The sequence below is a fragment of the Falco peregrinus genome, chromosome W, assembly GCF_023634155.1.
Source record: "Falco peregrinus isolate bFalPer1 chromosome W, bFalPer1.pri, whole genome shotgun sequence".
In the NCBI taxonomy this organism is placed as follows: domain Eukaryota; kingdom Metazoa; phylum Chordata; class Aves; order Falconiformes; family Falconidae; genus Falco; species Falco peregrinus.
The window spans coordinates 7,835,446-7,855,664 of record NC_073743.1 but is presented as its reverse complement, the minus strand read 5'-3'; the positions used below and the strand labels follow the sequence as shown (position 1 = coordinate 7,855,664).

The 20,219-nt window shown below is 37.4% G+C and overlaps 1 protein-coding gene and 1 long non-coding RNA gene across 2 annotated transcripts in view; one reads left to right on the top strand and one right to left on the bottom strand.

Moving 5' to 3' along the window:
* LOC129783158 (secretory carrier-associated membrane protein 1-like) overlaps window positions 1-15,514 on the top strand; it is a gene marked incomplete at its 5' end in the record, with an annotated part of 58,062 nt that extends 42,548 nt beyond the window's left edge. Inside the window, 3 exon segments of the mRNA XM_055793008.1 lie at window positions 1,872-1,973; window positions 10,073-10,190; window positions 11,976-15,514. Of these exon segments, the coding sequence (XP_055648983.1) occupies window positions 1,872-1,973; window positions 10,073-10,190; window positions 11,976-12,134 (379 nt within the window).
* Window positions 15,515-16,484: 970 nt separating this feature from the next.
* Window positions 16,485-19,288, bottom strand: LOC129783176 (uncharacterized). The gene is made up of 2 exons (XR_008745150.1): window positions 18,909-19,288; window positions 16,485-16,795 (listed from the first exon to the last, which is right to left on the bottom strand). It is a non-coding gene; the product is annotated as an uncharacterized LOC129783176 (long non-coding RNA).
* Window positions 19,289-20,219: the final 931 nt, after the last annotated feature.

Genomic DNA, 20,219 nt, shown 5'->3' with positions numbered 1-20,219 from the left:
CAGCCCTGAATTAGTGAGGCAGTTGGACTAGATGATCGTTATAGGTACCTTCCAACTGAACTATTCTATTCTATTCTATTTATAGCTTCTACAATTGACATAATAGTTGTAAGAAATATTTAACTGTATTGGGCTGATAACAGATTTAAGGAAAATTTTCAATAAATTTCTATCCCTTCACAAGCAGGTTAATAGTTAAGGGTGCCTTCAGGTTTTGACTTCCTTAATGAACTTCATAAAACTCTACACTTAAAAAAATCTTGTTAAATTGTTAAGTGACCTGCAGTGTTTGTAATTGAAGTAGACTGAGATTCTTAAGAATGAGTAGACCAGGTATATAGTAATCTAACTCCAGTATTTTTCCTAGCATATAGCAATCTGGATTTTGAAGACCTCAGAAGTTTGAGGTGTGGTATCTTAGTCTTTAAAAATAGAATGGTTAGTTTGCATGCAAAAGTTAAGTTGTGTTTTTTTGTGAAAATCAGCGTGTCAAGATTCTGAATTCCTGTACTCTTACAGTATTTCATGGGAATTATTTTTTACATTGAAATGAATCAGGGTGTTCTCAGTTTAAATGCACTAATTTTTGTAGAGAAAGATTGATCGCCATAAAATATAGTTGAGTGTAACCTTTAGGCTAAATGAGATGTTTCTTCTTGCTAGCCAAGGAGATATTGCTGTACCCACACATTCTTGGGGAATCATATAGTTTAACTTGCATGTGCTCATACACTAAATTCTTATATCCTTAAAGCTAAAAAATGAGAAGGGTATTTTTCATTTACTAGTCTAACTTTTGTTCATGGCTTGGGTTACAATGTGGGTACAAATTTAGATAAATTAAAAATACAGAGAATTGCCAGTATTTTAAAATGGTAGCTTTCATTAACTAATTATAAATCTTACATACTCTTTCTTAGTAGTGTTGTTTTATATTAAATTATTATTACGTATTTGGTGGAGTTCAGTGTGATGTTATCTTTCAGGGTTTTAGATGTAGTAAATCCTTAGTGTTTCTTAATGAATATTGTTTGGGAAAGGAAAACTACTACTTGCATATTCAACTTTCAGTCATTTCTTCAGCTGAAAACGAAATAGTTATTGAACTGAACTTGTTGAATAAATAGAAATGAACAAATTCCCTTCTGCAGAAAGAGCTATTACTGGCAAAATCTGGTTCCGTGAATTAATTGATTTTTACTTCCTTTTAAATTTTGGTAGGAAGCATATCATGCACTCATTAGTTTTGATAGTAATGCGTTGAGGTCCTTGTTAATATTTTGCCCATATGTTTATATGTGGGGTTTTTGACAGACTTTTAACACTTTAGGGTTTTGTCAGACTAACATTTTAGTAATTTAAACAGCAAACATATTTTATATATTTTGTTTTTAAACAACAGATGCTTCAGTATTCTGATCTGCATTATGTTTCAGTAATTCCATACTATATGTTATTTCCTCTTACAAGTAAAATATTTTCTTCCCAACCTGCCAGCACTGTGAATTTCAGTCTGAAAGTGGAGCAGACTTTTGTTCTTCATGCACTGTAGCAAAAGTTCTATGTTCAGCTTAAGAGGTCATGCTGTGTGCTGAACATAACACTAAGGAATAGTATCTCGCTATTCTCACCTCTGTTAGAGGTGCAAGTGCCAAAAATACTATGTTAAAGAAGCAGCAGCAGCTCTTGTAAATAAACACTCTACAAAACCACAGGATTACTGGTATTTCAAGTCACCATCAATAAATCAAAGCACTTTTCCTCTAGTTAATGCAGAAAAAAAATATTAGATTGGTACTACAGTATTTGTAAAATGTCATAATGTCATACATTTCCTGGCTGCTTTAATTTCCCCCCCCCCCCTCTTTCAGGAGTGACAGTTCATACAGGTTCTTTGTGTTCTTCTTTGTATATATATGTCAGTTTGCTGTACATGTACTTCAAGCTGCAGGATTTCAAAGATGGGGAAACTGGTGAGTATTCTGTTTTATTGTCCTGGTTTCAGCTGGGATGGGGTTAATTATCTTCTTAGGAGCTAGTACCCTGCTGTGTTTGGGTTTTGATGTGAGACTTTTCAGTCCCTCAGGCCTTGTTAGCAAGAAGGCTGGAGGGGCACAAGGAATTGGGAGGGGACACAGCCAGGTCAGCTGACCCAAACTAGCCAAAGAGGTATTCCATACCATGGGATGTCATGCCTGGTATATACATGGGATGTCATACCTGGGGGGTTGGCCAGGGCGGGCAGGTCATTTTTGGGGGGACTGGCTGGGCATCAGTCAGTGGGTGGTGTGCAGTTCCATTGTGCACCACGTGATCCTTTCTTCCTTTCCCTCTGGATCTTATTCTTTCCCTCCCCCTTTTCATTCTAACTGTTATTGTCATCATTGTTACTATTGTTTTCATTTATTGTTTTCATTTTTATTTTATTTCATTTGTTGAATTGTTCTTATCTCAGCCCTCAAGTTTTACATTTCTTTCCAACTCTTCTCCCCATGTCTCTGGATGAGGGAGGAGTGAGAGAGCAGCTGCATGGTACTTAATTACCAGCTAGTGTTAAGCCATGACATTTATGTAGCGTTGTACTGTCTGCAAGACACTGGTATTTGACATAGCAACTGCAATACAGTCTGTCTGTTTTTTTAAAAAAAAATCTTGTGTTCACTGTAATTGTTACATTTAGCACTCAAAAAATCTTTTTTAGAGTGCTCTTAACTAGGAAAAGTGTGTGAAACATACCCTAAGAGTGTGAGGTACTTCTGTTATTAGGCTGGTCAAAATTTTATGTTTCCATGTAAGCCACTTTGAACTATTCTTTTATATATTACCCTCCCCTATTTTAGTGGTGCATGGAGATATTATTTGCTCTATATTTAGGATAAAAAAATAAGTAAAATTTAAAGAAAATGAGAATAATTTAGGCTGTAATAATATACTGTTTGACTATTGTTTTGTATCATTAGTTATTTCTAATTATATCAATATACTTACTAATGAAACTTATGGCTAGAATTTGAAGAATGAGTCAACATTGTATTTGGGTGAATATAGTGGTATACCTTTGATAATATGTGAAAAACTCATTTGTCTGAGTCAGCTTCTTATTCTGTGATAGTTGATATTTCATTTTGATGCTTATAAATATATAAGCATTTTTATATATAGTTTTATTTGAAGCTTCAGGGTCTAATATTTAGATTTTACAAGGAAAAGCTATTGGCAATTACTCAACCTTCTTGGAAAAAAAAACCTCAACAAACTTGAATTAACAAAAAGTACGGTTGTAGCAGCCAACTGATAGCATGGAGAGCTATGACTGGCATTAATGTACCTGGGTAATGATATTTCTGTGTATCAGTGGTTTTCTTCTAACCTCCAAATGTATTTAAGGCAGACAAAACATCATTGCTTTAGAAGTGGAGTGTAAGGAAAAATCCTGGGGTTTTTATTTTTGGTCTCAAATCCAATATTTTGCTTTTTCATAGATACCTTGATTGTGATTTGAAGAATCAGTCACCAATATTCCAGTGAGCGGAGGTTATCTTTATTCGACAGCACTGGGTGCATGGGGGATCACTCCACCGAAGTCATGCACACCGAGGGGACTTATACAAACTACTCATACTTATTCATTAGTTTTCCAGGAAATTGTTTACATATTCATTACAATTCTGAGAATCCATTTATATATCTCGTGCCTGCGCAATGTCCTTGAGGACTTGTCTTTGCGCAGATTCTATTCCTTAGCGGCCATGTTTAAAGTCTTCATCTTTGCCACGATCATTTATAACAGAAATCTAAGACCAAATGTCCCTTCTAAAGATAAGCAACCCAAGGACTTAGCAGTCTGTACATCTGTCATGTGGCAATAAGGGTCCTTGGACATTTCCTGACTTTTAACTAAACATAGGTGCGTCATCCTTTAGATAAGTGGTACAGCATTCACTATTCATTTCCCCCTTTTCTAACAACTTTTGCAAATTCTTTTGCAACTACAAAAAAAATCATTATGCCTTATGATCAGTCTTTGACAGCACCAAACAAAACATTGAAGTAATACACATATTATTCCTAAAACTATTACAATAAGTATTATAATAAAAGCATGCTTTAACCATTCCAAATTAGGTAACCACGAAGTCAGTTTGTTCCATATAGTTTCAAAACTTCATGAGAAATTGTCTTTAGTAATGTCATGCAGGATCTGCACCTTGTTCCATATCTTATGGATGTCTGTTTAATCATTCCATCCATCAGATTGCGAACAAGTATTTTGCCCTGGGTTTCCAGGACATGTTCCTCCTGTCTTGTTTGAGCTTTCCAATGACAGTTATTATCACTTTTCATAACTACTTGTGGTGGTTAGGTTTAATATTTGTAAATCAAATCTGGGACCCAACTCATATGTTTTATTATCAAATAGGCAATATCCTATACCATCATTTGGCTTTTTCAAAAGTCTGGCCAGGTAGGCCATTTGCCATCGAGATAATTCCAGTTTTGAGAGGCCACCCCATACAGGGGTGTTATCAAGCCGCCTTTAGGAAGAGAGGTACATATCCAGCATTCCTTAGCTTTCGTAGCATTAACAATTATTTGCAATGTTTGAAGACGGGTATTGTTTACCCATGTTTCAGTTTCTAAAATCTCTACAACAGTTATAATTAAGATCAGAATAACTCTACACAAATATCCCTGATCCTTTTGACAATCCATTGTGTTTCTAGAAGTTATTAAAATTAAAGAAATTATTGCTATTACAGAAATTATTACTATTACAGTTATGATCTAATAAATCATAGTATCATGGGTCCTGCTGAGGTGACGGCCCATGATTTCTCAGGAGCTTTCTTTATCCGAGAATAGTGAATCCAGGCTGGTTGTTCTCTTATCTTGACCACGGTGAAGGTCGTCAGCAGCACCTGATAGGGTCCTTCCCACTTTTCTTCCAAAGGTTTCCCTGATAAAGTCTTTATATACACATAGTCACCAGGTTTAAAGGAGTGAATTGGTTGATCTAACCCCCTGGCCCTTGTTCCCAATATTTGTTTATTTATAACCTTTAATTGTCCCTGGAAGGCCTTCACATATTCACACAAATATCCCTCTCCCAACTGTCTTAGATCTTCTCCAGCAAATTGTAACTGGTACAGTCTCCCGTATAATATTTCGAAAGGGTTTAAATTTTCCTTTGTTCTTGGCTTAGTTCGGATTCTTAATAATGCTAAAGGGAGAGATTGTGGCCAAGTTAGATTTGTTTCTTGCCCTATTTTTGCTATTTGTTGTTTAATTAAATGGTTCATTTTTTCCACTTGCCCACTTACTTGAGGTCTGTAAGGAGTATGTAATTACCAATCTATTCCTAATACTGTGCTCACTTGTATTATTTTGGCGCAAAAGTGTGAGCCTCTATCAGAAGAGATTGTTGCTGGTACCCCAAAACAGGGAATAATCTCATTCAACAATCCCTTCGTTACCTCTCTTGTTTTATTTGTTCGTCAAGGAAAAGCTTCTGGCCAACCTGAAAATGTATCAGTCATAACTAATAAATATCGGTACCCCCCCCCTTTTCTTGGGAGTTCGGAAAAATCAACTTGCCACTGTTGTCCTGGATAATTCCCTCTACTAATGTTCCCTAGTTTTATTCTATTTGCTACATTGGGATTATTATGTAAACACACTTCGCATTGCTGAGTCACCTGCTTTATTACAATATATAAATTTGCCCTATCAATTTCTGATTTAGACTTTTATATAACGTATCAGCTCCCCAATGAGTCTTTTTATGTTCTGTTAGGGCTGTGGTCCATATTAAATTGGATGGTACCTCTATACGGCCATCTGTCAAATAAGCCCACTTATTTAATTTTATTTTGCCATTCATGTCCTGAATTAGCTTTAGGCTTTCTTTAGAATAGTTTGGCTCCTGATCTGTACTTACAGTTTGGATTTTACCGTCTGGTATTAAGGATAATTCCTCCTTTCCCACCTCCTCTGCTACTCGTCTGGCCTCATGGTCAGCCAGGTGGTTTCCAATTTCTAAATCAGTGCCTCAATGGGCCATATTATGTTCTTCCTTCCTGGATGACCCTCTTATAACAGAGGGGGCCATTCCTCACATCAAGGTCTGGCATGGCATATGTTCCCACTGCTCAAAGCCTACTGGGTTGCAGCCAACAGTGGAGCTCAAGATTCTTCTCGGTGGCAAACACAGAGGCCAACCCAGTCTTGCCCTTGACTATGGTAGGAGGCACCTGACCAACCTTATTCCTTGTACTTCGTTGTCAATGCAGAGTTTCATCTGCACATCCCATAACAAGTCACTGTCATGGCAAAACACACAGATTTACATTAGTAGAACTACTACAGAGTGTATTTTATTTTAATTTTCATGCCATATCCCCCACAGCCCTGCTGACCAAGGGATATTGTTTTACCTGAACTAGGCAGGCCTCCCGCTTATCATTTTTACTGTAGCAGGTAAAGCATTTTTTGCCTTACCTGGAATTTATTCCCAGATATGCCTGGTTATAGATTTCTTTTACTTCAGGGAGGTCTCTTTTTCCACTTTTCTGTTGAATTAAAGATAAGCTCAAGATTTCCATTAATTGAACATCTTTAACTTTTAGTTTCATTTCTCCTTCTTTAAACGTCTAGATGTTCTAATAAATCTCATCCCAACAAAGATTTTGGTGAATTTGGCATTCTTACTTGTTTTCTTAGTTTGTACTTTAAAGGTTTCAGGATGTTTTCCTGGTGGCCGGCAGCTCCCACAACCGTAACAAATTCTTTTCACTGAAGTTTAACACCAAATAAGTTGGTTTTGTATTCACTAAAAATTTCACCTCATTTTTTCTAGTCCCTAGTTCACCAGAACCCCTTGCTGGTTCTTTAGTTTAGGGCAATCTCGTTTCCAGTGTCCCCTTTCCCTACAATATGCACAGTGATCCGATCCCATAGGAGAGGGGTTCACTCTTTCACTTCTGCCTGACATTCCTAATTTCCCCATCAAAGATTCACCTTTATTCTCCTCAGACCCATTGCCTGCCCTAAAGGGGCCGTTACCGGTCCTGTTCTACTGCAAATGCTGCAGCACTTGGGGTAACATTTTCAGGTCCTTCTGCTCAATTGTCAGCAACAGCAACCCCCTCCTCCTAACCATCAGAAGGATTCGGGGCAGGAGATGCTCCTCCTGCTCTGCAGGTTACACAAGCCTGCCTCTGCAACAGCACTTCTACTTTAACTCTTTCTTACCCTGAATGCAAATCTGCTACTTGTTGCTTTAAGCCTGTGTTCTTACATATCATGCCTTCGCAGGCAAACAGCAAACAGCCTGCCATGTGCCCAGCATGACTCAGTTGCACCTTCAAGTGGGTACGGGGATTTGTAGGAAATCACCCCAATATGTTAACACTTTCACAGGGTCTTTGACTCTCCACCCCCTGCTTCATGTCTTACATACATTAGTACAATTTTTTGTCTTACAACATGTTTCATTCTGGTTGCTCCACAGAAGGAACCACAACCTGAGCTCTCTCTCTTTTTTTTTTTAGTTTACACAAAAATTTCAACAAGAACATCTTTCTAGTTTAGGTCTCCGTTTTTCCCTATCCTTTTCTAGAGCCGTAATCAAAGATCAGGTGATGTTAATCCCACACTCCTTCTGTCACACAAACATATCTGCACACATTACTTCATCCCATTTTTACTCTCATCTCAAGAATAACAGTTAATGTAATAAAACATTATAATTCAGTGTCCCATTTAAGGGCCATTTCTCTCCCTCCCCTAACTTATACAGGGGCCACCATGATTGCAGTACTTAACCAAAGTCCTCTTATTCACACTTCCTCCAGGTTGCCCTCCTATTTCCTTCCAGTGACTTAGAACACATCCCAACGGACTCTTTATTACTATTCCACCACTTTGTTTTCCCCCCATATTATCTCAATCACTATCCCAGCCACAGACCACTCTAATTTCACTTACAGCTCTCTCTTATCCCAAGGCATCCAAACCTTACAGTTAGGGCATTCAATTTCTTGTCCCCACCATACATAAAATAATTCTTTACACCATATACACTTTAAAACATATAGAGGTTCACATTCACCCCTCGGATGTTCAAGACAATAACCACATACCAACATTTATAATATACTTAATAAAGAAATGTTCTCACATTTCCAGCATAAATGAGTATAACAATTATTATTAGTAACCTTATAATTATTAATCCTGTATTATCAAACTTTTTTTTTTTTTTTTTTTAGGCTCCCGACCAAAACAGAATCAGAGTTCCGATATTTTCTTAATATCAGAACAGGTACCAGAACAGAATCAGATGTATACCTGTGGTGCTAGCTGCCCGGTATACGCCATCCTGCATAAGCATCCAATGATCTTACACCTTACGGACAGCTTTACAGATGGACTGGTCCCAGAACAGAATCCGAAACAGTACTGTTTAAAATATAATATTTATAGAATATTTACAATTAATATAATAATTGAATAAAGATAGTACCTTCGCTCCGTAAGATGCAGTCTTTGTCTGCTCCTGCGGTGATCCAGATGAGATGAGGAGCCCCTCCGGAAAAATCCCCGGGGGTACCCTAGGGAGTCCCCGCTCTCAATGGGTCCCGCAGCCGAGCCGAGCAGGTCCCATCTGGGTCGCCAAATTGATTTAAAGAATCAGTCAGCAATATGCAGGCGAGCCGAGGTTATCTTTATTCGGCAGCGCTGGGTGCATGGGGGATCGCTCCACCAAAGTCATGCACCCCGAGGGGACTTTTCAGTCCCCCCTTTATACAAGCTACTCACACCTATTCATTAGTTTTCCAGGAAATCGTTTACATATTCATTACAATTCTGATAATTCATTTACATATCCCGCGCCTGTGCAATGTCCTTGAGGAATTGTCTCTACACAGACTCTATTCCTTAGCGGCCATATTTAAAGTCTTCATCTTCGCCACGTTGCATGTACAACAGAAATCTAAGACAAAACGTCCCTTCTAAAGATAACCAACCCAAGGACTTAGCAGTCTGTGCATCTGTCATGTGGCAATAAGGGTCCTTGGACATTTCCTGACTTTTAATTAAACATATGTGCATCATCCTTTAGATAAGTGATACAGCATTAACTATTCAATTGACATGAACAAAGTAAAACAGTAATTTTAGAGGGCCAACTCTCCATGTGGAGTGTGCTTTTAAAGATACTTGGGGAAGGGGTATGAAAAGTAGCCAGATCATTAGAAGATGCTAATTACAGTTTTGATTTTTGAGTTCTCTGGTAGAGTCCAGTTGGACATAGGGGATATCAAAGCAATTTGAAACAAGTAGAGGAAAGTTTTACAGTTGTTTGGGCTTACAGAAATGTTTTGCTCTTTTTGGTGAAATAATCTTTTCTGTCTTAATGTTTTATTTTTCTTAAGACAACCTGCTTTTTGTGGCTTCGAGTTTGATATTGTACTTTTATATTGGTGCTTCAATTTTGAAGAATGGGGAAATATTTGAAGTAGATAGTGATATAGCAGTCTTTTCTCTTAATTAATCTGGCACTATCTACTTTAAAAAATATTATATTAACCCCAATTGAGAAAGCATCACTGTGTGGATACTACTAAATGAGTTTTCCCACATAGAAACTCTGTGTGGCATGTTTTTGTTTCATTTTTGAATTAGGGACGTTTTATCTTCCATGAAGAGAAAATGTAAATAAACATGTAGTTCTAAATTATTTTGAAATGACAGTATGACCAAAAAAACCCAAAAGGTTGATGAGCAACTCTCTAATGTCTCTCTTAATTTCTTCACAACTCTCCTCAAGGCTAATCATCTTTGCTAAAATTTTCCTTATAGTTTCACTGCATGCATTGAGAAAATGACAACTAAGCTGTGCAAGTTTATTATAGAACAGAAATATGCTCATGTATAATTTCCATGACTTTTTCTTCAAAAATATTCAGCTGATCAAAACCAGGAGGTTATAAAACTTCCCTTGATGATACCTGTGGTTGAATAGTTCATGTACTGTGCTAGTAAAATTTGTCTTTTATTTTTCCTTCAGTGGGTGGATTTCATCTCTTACTGGTCTTAATAAGAGTATCCCTGTTGGCATTATGATGATAATCATAGCTGCACTTTTCACAGCATCTGCTGTTATTTCATTAGTTATGTTTAAAAAGGTAAGTTACTTATTATTCCCCTCTTGTTTCCGATGTTTGATGTGGATTTCGCTTTCCTGCTTGAGAGGTACTCTCTCACAAAGTAATGGGGATTAAATTATATTCTTGGGGGTGTACCTTACCTTTTAACAACTATGCTTCTATAGTACTTTTTTGCCTATACTGTCATGGAGTTATGAAATGCTGTTTTTACAGTGCACTTATTTCTGCAAACTAAAATGGGAAAGGATAGCTTTGAATAAGAGAAGCTGGGAGGTAAGGCCACAATGAAAGGGTATGTGAATGCACTGCACACTAAAGTAGGACCTGTAGATGCCAGGTTGCAATTTTCAAATCTGTGGTGATTCATCAGGCTGAGTGAATTGTGATTCAAATAATTGCTAAGTTTCAGCTCTTATCAAAATCATTCCCATTAAAATCAGTAGAAGAGGGAGATGCCTGGCACCTCAGAAAAGGTTTTTTATTTCTCTGCTTATTGTAACATTTTGCTGTCAGTTAATGATTGCATAGCATAAAAGCTCAAAGATGCTTTTCTCCCTTGGTTTCTTTTTGTGGATTCCATCCTAAGTTTAGATACTAATGTGCTAGTAAGTTTTTTATGTTGTTTCAATCAAATGTAACTGAGAAATCTCCTGATGATGTGCTGGCAATTCTAATAATTCAACCTCAGTTAGAGTTATGCTTAAAGGTTTTCACATACCCAAACTCTTCTGGCCTAGTTACAGTAAGTTAGAAATTTTAAGAATAGCCTGGAGATGTCCCTTCTTGTTTTCTGCATAAATACTCAGGTATGGGAGAAAGAAATAAACAATAAAAATGTATGGTGAGCATTTTTTTATGCTCTACCACATTCATCTGGATTCTTTTCAAAAAACATGCATACTCAGATATGACCTGGTATATCTTTGTGTATGAGAAACAGTCACATTTATAACAAAAAAGTTACAGCATGCATTTTCCTTCTACACTTGAATGAAAATGTCTTCGTAATATTATTTGACAACTTTATTATGACTTCACTGAATATGAATCAGAAATAGAATTTCAGTTTTAATACTCAGGTACTTGGAAGTTACTCAGGATTTGTTTTTTTGTTGTACTAGAGATTATAAGTCATATTGTTTAATACCTTTGCTTATTATGCAGAGCAACTGGTCATCACACTAGTGGATATTTATCTGCATTATTGGGACATTTTATACTTTTTAATGTTCACTCATAGCTTAGCTTAATAGGTTCTTATAACCATGTCAATCAGAGAAATTAAGATGTTTCTAAAAAATTGATGTTGAAAAAAGTTCAGCATGTTATTGACACAGTAGATTAAAAAGTACTTTTTTTGGTTTTGTTTCCTGCTGTTTGTTTTAACATGCACACTTACAAACTCTTTTAATGAGTATACCAAGTTGTATACAAATTGAGAAAGAAGGTGCTTTTACAGGCTATGGGTCCTGTATTATGCTAAGGATGCAGTCTCTTTGTGTATTTAAATATGTTATTTCAGAGAGTAGATACCACATACATTTTAGTGAAGACTTACAAGACCTCCTTAATTTGTAAAAAGTTACAAGTATCCCTACAGTCAAACTGTGCATGCACAGCAGTGCAATCAAAAGTTGTAGGATTTGGGGGGGAAAAAAGTCTATTTACTCATTTCCAGATCCTCCCAAACATATGAGCAAACCAGATTTCTCCACCACAGAGCTCTGCTTCGTGTTTGAGACTGAGATTACCAAGAAATGGAAGGCTCAGCACACTTTTTTCACCGCTTTTCTATCTCCCTAGGTGCATGGTCTCTACCGCACAACTGGTGCTAGTTTTGAGAAAGCACAGCAGGAGTTTGCAACAGGAGTGATGTCCAACAAAACTGTACAAACTACTGCATCCAACACCACATCAACAGCAGCAACCATTGCAGCTCAGAATGTGTTCAAGAGTAACTGAATGTAGAGAAATATGAAAAGTCATGATGGTTCTCTTCGATTGTACTTTATTTTCCAGTCACTTATATTCTCTAAAAACATAGATCAAAATACACACAGCATGTTTGTCTTTTCTGCAGCTGTGCATGGGTAAAATGGGAACTGTTTATTTTATTATAAATTTATTTATATTAAAAAGACAACCATTCTTTGCCCGTCTTGAAAATGTTGCATTTCAGAATATAAAGCCTTTCATATTTTATGGAGGATAAATAATTTCAACAATTGGCCTAAGGATGAATTATCATGTATAACAATCAAATAAATATATTAAGAATTTGGGGGTTTCCTTAGTGGTTCACTGGTATTTTTTTTAACTTCAGGAAAGCACTTTGGATCAATTTTTTCTTCTTTGTAAGAACTGTTTTCCCTATTTCTACTATAAGAAGTGGAATAGACTGAGAGATATAGAAAGTTAGATTTGTCTATTGCTTTTGCAATTTCAGCAGCTGCTGGAGAACAAATACAAGTAGATATTATAAATTATTTTCTTGGGTTTTTTTAAGATAAGGCTTTTGATATAAACCTGTAAGTTTGCATGAATACTGTTATCTGATCTTTTTTAAATAATGTTTTGGTCCAGGATTTACCTGCACCACTTTATAATTATAGTGTTTGTTTGTATCTATTTCCATGGAGTATTCTTTACCTGTGAGAAATTACTATGGTGCAGAAACATTCCTTGTAATAGAATGTGTAATACAGTGTACAGTTTAAGGATGTTAATTGATGGTTTCAATCACAGAAATAAATTATTATATACTTGCTATTTTTAATTTCAATATTCATGTGTTGTGGTAATAATTTTGCTGGAAAAGAAACAACCCTTTGGAACACTAGTTTCATGCCCCCCTTCCCTCTTACATGCAGTGGTATTTTTGTTGTGTTTGGGATTTTTAAAATATTTTTTTAGTGTAGATTTGTTTAACAGTGGTACTAAATCTCTAGCCTTGTCAGCCACTGTGTTTACTTGTCCAAAAATCTAAATATACAGTATTTAATTTTCTACCAGGAATATTGTCTAAAATCAAGCTTTTTAAGCAATGACGCTTAACAGATATATGATTTCATTTTAACGTAATTCAGCCATCTCTGTGATTTGAACTGGGGAAAAAAGCTTTTAAACTTTTTTGAATTAGAAAAGTGAGAAATCTTCATCTTTCACAAAGTTAAATTTTAACTTATTGAACTGAAGGCCTAAGAGGTTAAATTGGTGTTGTGGAACTGAACAATCCATAATGGTATATGCCATCAAAATACCCTAAAATTTAACCAGGTCTTACTATAAAGTGATGTTTCTCTTCTTTGAAGGTTATTTGATATTCTTGGATTGCCTCATGAGTCTTCTGCACAATACTTAGGGATTTTTTTAAAACTATTTTAGAAAATTAAAACAGGAAGGGATCACATCCCACAACCGGTATAAGTATACGCTGTAGCTGAAATGAATTCAGCTCTTAAGGTGAATTACCTTTAGTAAGACTGAGCATAAAACTCTGAGGCCCCTCCATATTCTGAATGTGGACAGACTTTCATAATTAATTCTTTTTCACTAGAGTCTATTCTTAATAACATAAGAGCATTACAAAAAAATAAAACCCTTAGCTTAATCCCTGAATCAGTATTGTACTGTTAGCATGAAGTCCCTATTAGTGTCCTTTCTTTTACCAATTTCTTTAAATCCAACTTGAATTTGGATAAATGTAGTAGTTTCATCTATGCTGAAGTTTGTATTAATAAATATACTTGCTTCTAAATATTCTTTGCATCATGAAGTTAAAAGTAATTTAAATATTCTCTGTAATAGGGGGTCTAAAATTCTATACTAGTGGACATGCTATCATTTAACTTAAATTTGTGTGGAATGTTATTAAAAGCTTTCCAGACAAAAGTCACCATTTTCTGTTGAGATCAGGCATCACACTTCTACCAGGTGTATATCAAGATTGTTCTTTTCATAATTTTTTTCATTAACTTGAGAGTTGTATCTAGGCACTCTTCTATGGATTACTTTTAAATCTAAATTTAAGCAATTCTCTTGGATATCTCTTGGATATGAATCCTAGGGACATCATTCTTGCAATTTAATTTAAGTTTTAAGATTGCATAATAACATACATTACCATAATATATACTGGAAAAAATATTAGGAATAAAACTTGAATTTGGCAAGTAGATTTCTTTTTTTTTCCCCAAAATGATTAACTGCTCTTTGAGAAAACATATTTAATGTTCTGTGTATAGGGACTGTTGATTTGTAATGACATGGGTTGAATGTACACATTTAAACCTCCTAAATGAAACTGAAGATTCAGTTATACATGAACTGTTAAAATCAGAAACCTCTGATACTTTGCAGCCCAAAAGGGAGGGAGAAGTTTGAGTTTAGCTTTGACAACAGAAGGTTGATGATATTTGTTAAAATATTTTGTACCCGACTAAAACTAGATTTTGCAGTCTTATTTATCAGAGTATGGCATGCACTTAAGCTTTAATTTTTTAGTATTGTGGCAAATTGAGTACATAGTATGAAGTTTAAACACTGGAATGTCTGTAGTCATTGATCTGTAATGTAGGATATGTTTTTATTTATCTGGGGGATGTTTGTATATTTTGTAAATTGCTAACAATGCTCTGCCATCCTGGTGAATGTCACGGTTCCCTACAAATGCACTTCTTCTGTCCCTCTGTTTCATGTCTGAGTAAATCAGAAGTTTTGTGTATTTATTGTATTAACACAGTGTCATAGAATTAAAAAAAAACTTTTTTCCTGGATGTTTGCTCTGAACAGTTTTGAAGAATATAGGGATTTTTCTTTTAAAGGTCAGGGTAACACATGGCGGCTTGATCTATGTAAAAGTCTGTCCTGTTTTCAGCTGGGATAGAGTTAATTTTCTTCTTAGTAGCTAATACAGTGCTGTGTTTTGGATTTGGTGTGAGAACAATGTTTATAGGACACTGATGGTTTTAGTTGTTGCTGAGTGATGTTTATACTAAATCAAGGGCTTTTCGGTTTCTTGGGCCCTGCCAGCCAGAGGGCTGGAGAGGCACAGGAAATTGGGAGGGGACACAGCCAGGACAGGTGACCCAAACTAGCCAAAGGGATATTCCATACCATATGACGTCATGCTGAGTATATAAAATGGGGGAAGAAGAAGGAAGGGGCGACATCTGGCATTATGGCATTTGTGGTCCCGAGCAATCATTATGCGTGATGGAGCCCTGCTTTCCTGGGGATGGCTGAACACCTGCGTGCCCATTGGAAGTGGTGAATGAATTCCTTGGTTTGCTTTGCTTGTGTGTGCAGCTTTTGTTTTACCTATTAAATTATTCTTATCTCAACCCTCAAGTTTTGCATTCCTTTCCAATTCTTCTCCCCATTCCTCTGGGTGAGGGGAAGTGAGTGAGCAGCTGCGTGGTACTTGGTTGCCATCTGGGGTTAAACCACAACAAAGTCTCATTTGTTTTTTTTAATTCTGTATATAAATGCTGTAATTCTGCTGAAATGGGGAAACATAATCTTCGCTATCAAAATAATACATCAGGGTAACGAAAATTAGTCTACTCAACTGTAATGAAGAAAATTCTTAAACATTTGCAGACCACTTTCTTGTGCTGTATACTTAAGAGGGTTAAAATCTCAACATGTTTTGTCATTACTGAATGAAATTCTACAGGTATTAAGTGAATCCTAAAACATTATTGCAAGTAAAATGAAGTTGCTGAAAACAGCATTGCTTTGGTACTATTTATTTTCCTAATTTCTCTCTATGAATTGACACTTCTGTATCACTGCTGTGTCTTCCATTTTATTTCAGGCACTATCATAGTCTGTTGATTTTTTTTTTCGATATCAACTGTAACACCTGCTCTCTAGTACTGAATTTATTACCAAGTTTTCTTTGAAGGGCAAAATGAGTTCATCTAGACCATTGTGACGTGATTACGTATGCAGATACACAATACAGAGAACAGTGCTCCAAGGTATAATTGGGATTATTTTGGGAGATAGCAGATGTGAGTTTTTGGAGACACCTGCGCATGCATGCATCATTTAGTAGTGAAATTCTTCATTGACTCGATCTGTTTCTTTGTAATACACAAATCTAGGGTGGCAGTGGCAGCAGACTAAACAGTTTTTGAACTTTCTTGTAAATGGTAAGCACGGTTGTGCAGCATGATACAGTCATGTTTTATGATTAAAATTATTGCACAATTTAAGTGTTGTGGGGAGATAATTCCCCTGATTTGCACAGGCTAGTTATAAGCACTAAGTTGGGAAAGCAAGCACACACAGAGAAGACAGCACAGGGAAGAAAAATGCTCACATTTTAATTGAAATTTACATTAAAAATAACATATTAGGTATATCATTCATGCTAACAAATGTACATAGTGGTGACTTAAGAGCAGAATAACAGTAGCACAATTAAACCATGGTTCAAAATCTACTCTAGCTGGATTGCCACAGCCTCTCTTCCTATACGAGGCAGCTGTGGTGTATACATTGCTGCCATGCTCTGCTTTCGTTGGGCTCTGTCGATTCCTTGTTGTAGGTACCAGTGCCTGCTGCTTTCAAGGAAGATGAACTCTTCTCCGTTTACCACTAGGATCTGAGATACTCTGATGTGGAATAACAATGCAAAATGGAAATTATTTGGATGGGAAAAAAACAAACCTCAGAATCCTGAGAACTTTATTGAGGAAAATAGATACAAAGGTGTTGTGAATAACCCAGAAATAGCTCAATAGGAATGCTTTTTGCAGTGCCACATTATAAATAAAGCACATTAAGAAAATTTGCTGAGCCTTTTCAGCTTTTAGATTGTATATTGCCAGAGATGCATACAGCATCACATTTTAATTGCCTGTGTTATATGGATCTGACTATTTCATATCAGTCTAGAAGAGGTTTTTGTTTAAATCTTTAAGCTGCTGTTACTACTGTTGTATTCATCTTCAAAATCAGTGATTTTCTTGCATTAGTCTATGCTTGGTTTGTCCATATCGTCAAAACTCCAGCCACTTCTTCCCTAGGAAGTCACTTTTCAAATATCTTGTTTGAAACCAAACCCATAAAAAATAAACAAAAAACCCCCAAACCATTCCTGTTATTGCACATCTCACACAAGTTTATATATTAAAAAATATATTAAAAAATGCTACATTTTTTAAAAAAAATGTCTATGGCACTTTACAGAATATAAGTTTACAAAGTCAATCAAAGCACAAATGTTTGAAGAATTCTTCAATACCACTAAATCAGTTAAATTGAACTAACTTTGTCTTTTTCCCCAAAACATTGTTGAAAGCTACTGCTGAGGTGAAATTCAGGAACAAGTTTAAACAGCTGTCAAATTTAATGAGTGCACCCTACACCTGAGTCTGTAATATATACCATTTTATTACTTGTTGGAAAAACAAAACCCCGAGAAAAATAAATTCTGACTTTTTTCCCCTGTATTTTTTCTTAGCCTGTCTTCTATCTGTGCTTTGTGATGAACATGGATATTCTTGCAAGTTAGTTGATTATGCTGTTGCAGAGCAAGTTGATAGTATACCAACAACAAGCAGTAAAGCTGGATCTTCTTGGTTACGAATGCAAACAAAAGCAAAACATGCCACTGAAAATACTTCCTTTGTACTTAAAACTCCCACTAATAAATTTTTCTAAGAGTTCTGTAGATCACAGCAGAGATCAGTTAGTAATGTATATGAAGGTTGGTCATTGTTTACTTCTAAGCCAAAGCACAGCTGAACTAGTGCCCCAGCCTCGGTAGCACACACTCCAGTAGGGGGCTCAGGTGGAACATCAGAAGGATGGTTTGAATCACCTTGCAGCTGTGCTGGACAAGTCAAGTGCATGCTCTTCAAGTGGTATGTTTGTGTGTTATAGGAAAAAAAACCACACAAACAAACAAGAAAAACACAGGTGTGGATAGGACATGCTGGCTGTGATTTTTTGTCCTCAGACACTGCTTTGTGCTAGTAATTTTGATTTTTAAAAATCTTGCTTTGTGCAGGCAGTTGGCATAAATGGTTCCAGTCCATCATAACTTTGGGGGTTTTAATTGAATCTTTAAAAGGTAATTATCCATTTTAAACTAGAATATGGTGGAAGTGGGCTACAAAAGCAGGTGAATACAAGGAGAGGCTAGATTTAAACAATCTCTCTTTAATATCAGCAGAAGTTGACCTTGGGTTTTGCACAGTGGCTCAGTGATCACCTCCATATCAATCCAAAATGTGGCTTGAATGCACACTGGGCACAGATGTGCAAAAGCTGGGAGCTGGGTCTGGTTTCCACCATTGCTTGAATGGGCCCAGACAGTGTCTCTGCTGTACAGCAGGCACTGAAGGGGTGCTCAAAGACCGCAACTGCTGGTGTTCACCCATGCTCAAGGCTAGCCCTGGGCTTGTGGTCATGACTGCTGAGCAACTCTTGTATTGTGAATGACTTAAGCAATGTATTGAAATTAGCTGTCTACCTGTACAGTAACAACAATTTTTTAATGTAGAGGGATTTTTAAAGGACGGAGGACATATGTTACCATTGTCCGGGTTGGACAACCCAGGCCTGTTAGTTGAAACTGCAGAGCAGCTTTAAATTGTCCTTGGAACAAGCAGGGTGAGAAAGAAAACAAGCTCTGCACAAACAAGAAGCCAGGCGAAGAGCAGGCCCTGGGAACCGCAGAATCATCAGCACACTCTGATCAGGCGCCTGCAGCATGCTCACCAATCATCGACACGGACGCCCATGTGGCCAGAGACTCTTATCCAATCACCTGTGTGTAAAGTCGTGAGAGCGGTCGTTTAAGTTATAAATATGACCTGTTTGTTTAATAAAGTGAGCACGGCATGTAGCCATATTGGTGTGATTGTCGTAACTTGGCCGATTCTTCACGGGGGACCCTCTTTGTCTGGCGCCCGAACAGGGACCCATTTAGTCACTTAAATGCGGTTCGCTTAAATGCGGTTTAGCTTAAATGCGGCAGTCTCCGTGCATCGGACCCGAAGTGAAGTTGTCTGATTAGGGAGCTGGAGGTCGGAGACGGGCGGAACCTGGAAGGCGAAAAGCGGAGTCCAGAGTTCGGTGTAGAGCTGCAGATTGCACCCCCTCCGGTGGTAAAACCGCGACGAGTAAAGCGCAGCAGGGCTCTCCGCTAAATTCCTCTCGGGGGGGCGGGCACTAAGAAAGACCGCGACGAGTGTGGCAGGGCTTCCCTGTTGATATCCTTTCTGTGAGAGAGGGGAGCTCTGAGGACCACCACGATGGAATTAGACGCGGCAATTAAACTGTTAACTAGCATCCTCTTTAAGAGAGGGAGAGTATTAAAGAAACAGAAGAGGAGACACTAGTTCACTGGGCACGAAAAAAGGATAAGACCCCTGACCCCGCATTATTATTTAGTATTACAGAATGGAGAGAAGTGGGGAATTGCCTCTGGGATACTACGATCGAGGGAGGTAAAGAAGGAAAAGAAGCTAAGGCGTTAGGAGCTACGTGGTGGTCGATAGTTAACACTCTGGAAACTATGAAGGCGGGAAAAAAAGTAGCAGCAGCAGCCATAGAAGCGTTGGGGAGAGATGTGGTAGAAAAGCCAATAGAGCAGAAGGGTGATTCGCTTAAGCCTTCTCTCTTGGCTACATTTTTCAGAGTTGGGCATACTCATCCTATGAAGGGTATGTCCGCCCCTGCGTGTTCAACAGTGCCGGAGCTTTTAGGTAAGACAGCAGACAAACCGGAAGTTACTCCTCGGGGGTCTGTTGTAACTGAGCCGAAACCGGAAGAGGCGGCTGAGCCTCCCCGGGAAGGAGGAGCAGCAAGTAATGCTGCGCCAATCGGAGCTGCGGGTGGAGCAAGGCCAAAACGGAGGGTGGCTACAGCTCATTGGTCAAATCAGGGAGGGCAAAAGCGCTGTCTGATGTCATATCCTCCTCTTCCTGAAACATCATCGGATGAATTTGAGGAGGAAGGCAGGGAGGAGCTTTGTGATAACAATACAGAGAAATCTTTACAGGAGGTAATAGATAAATTAAGAAACCT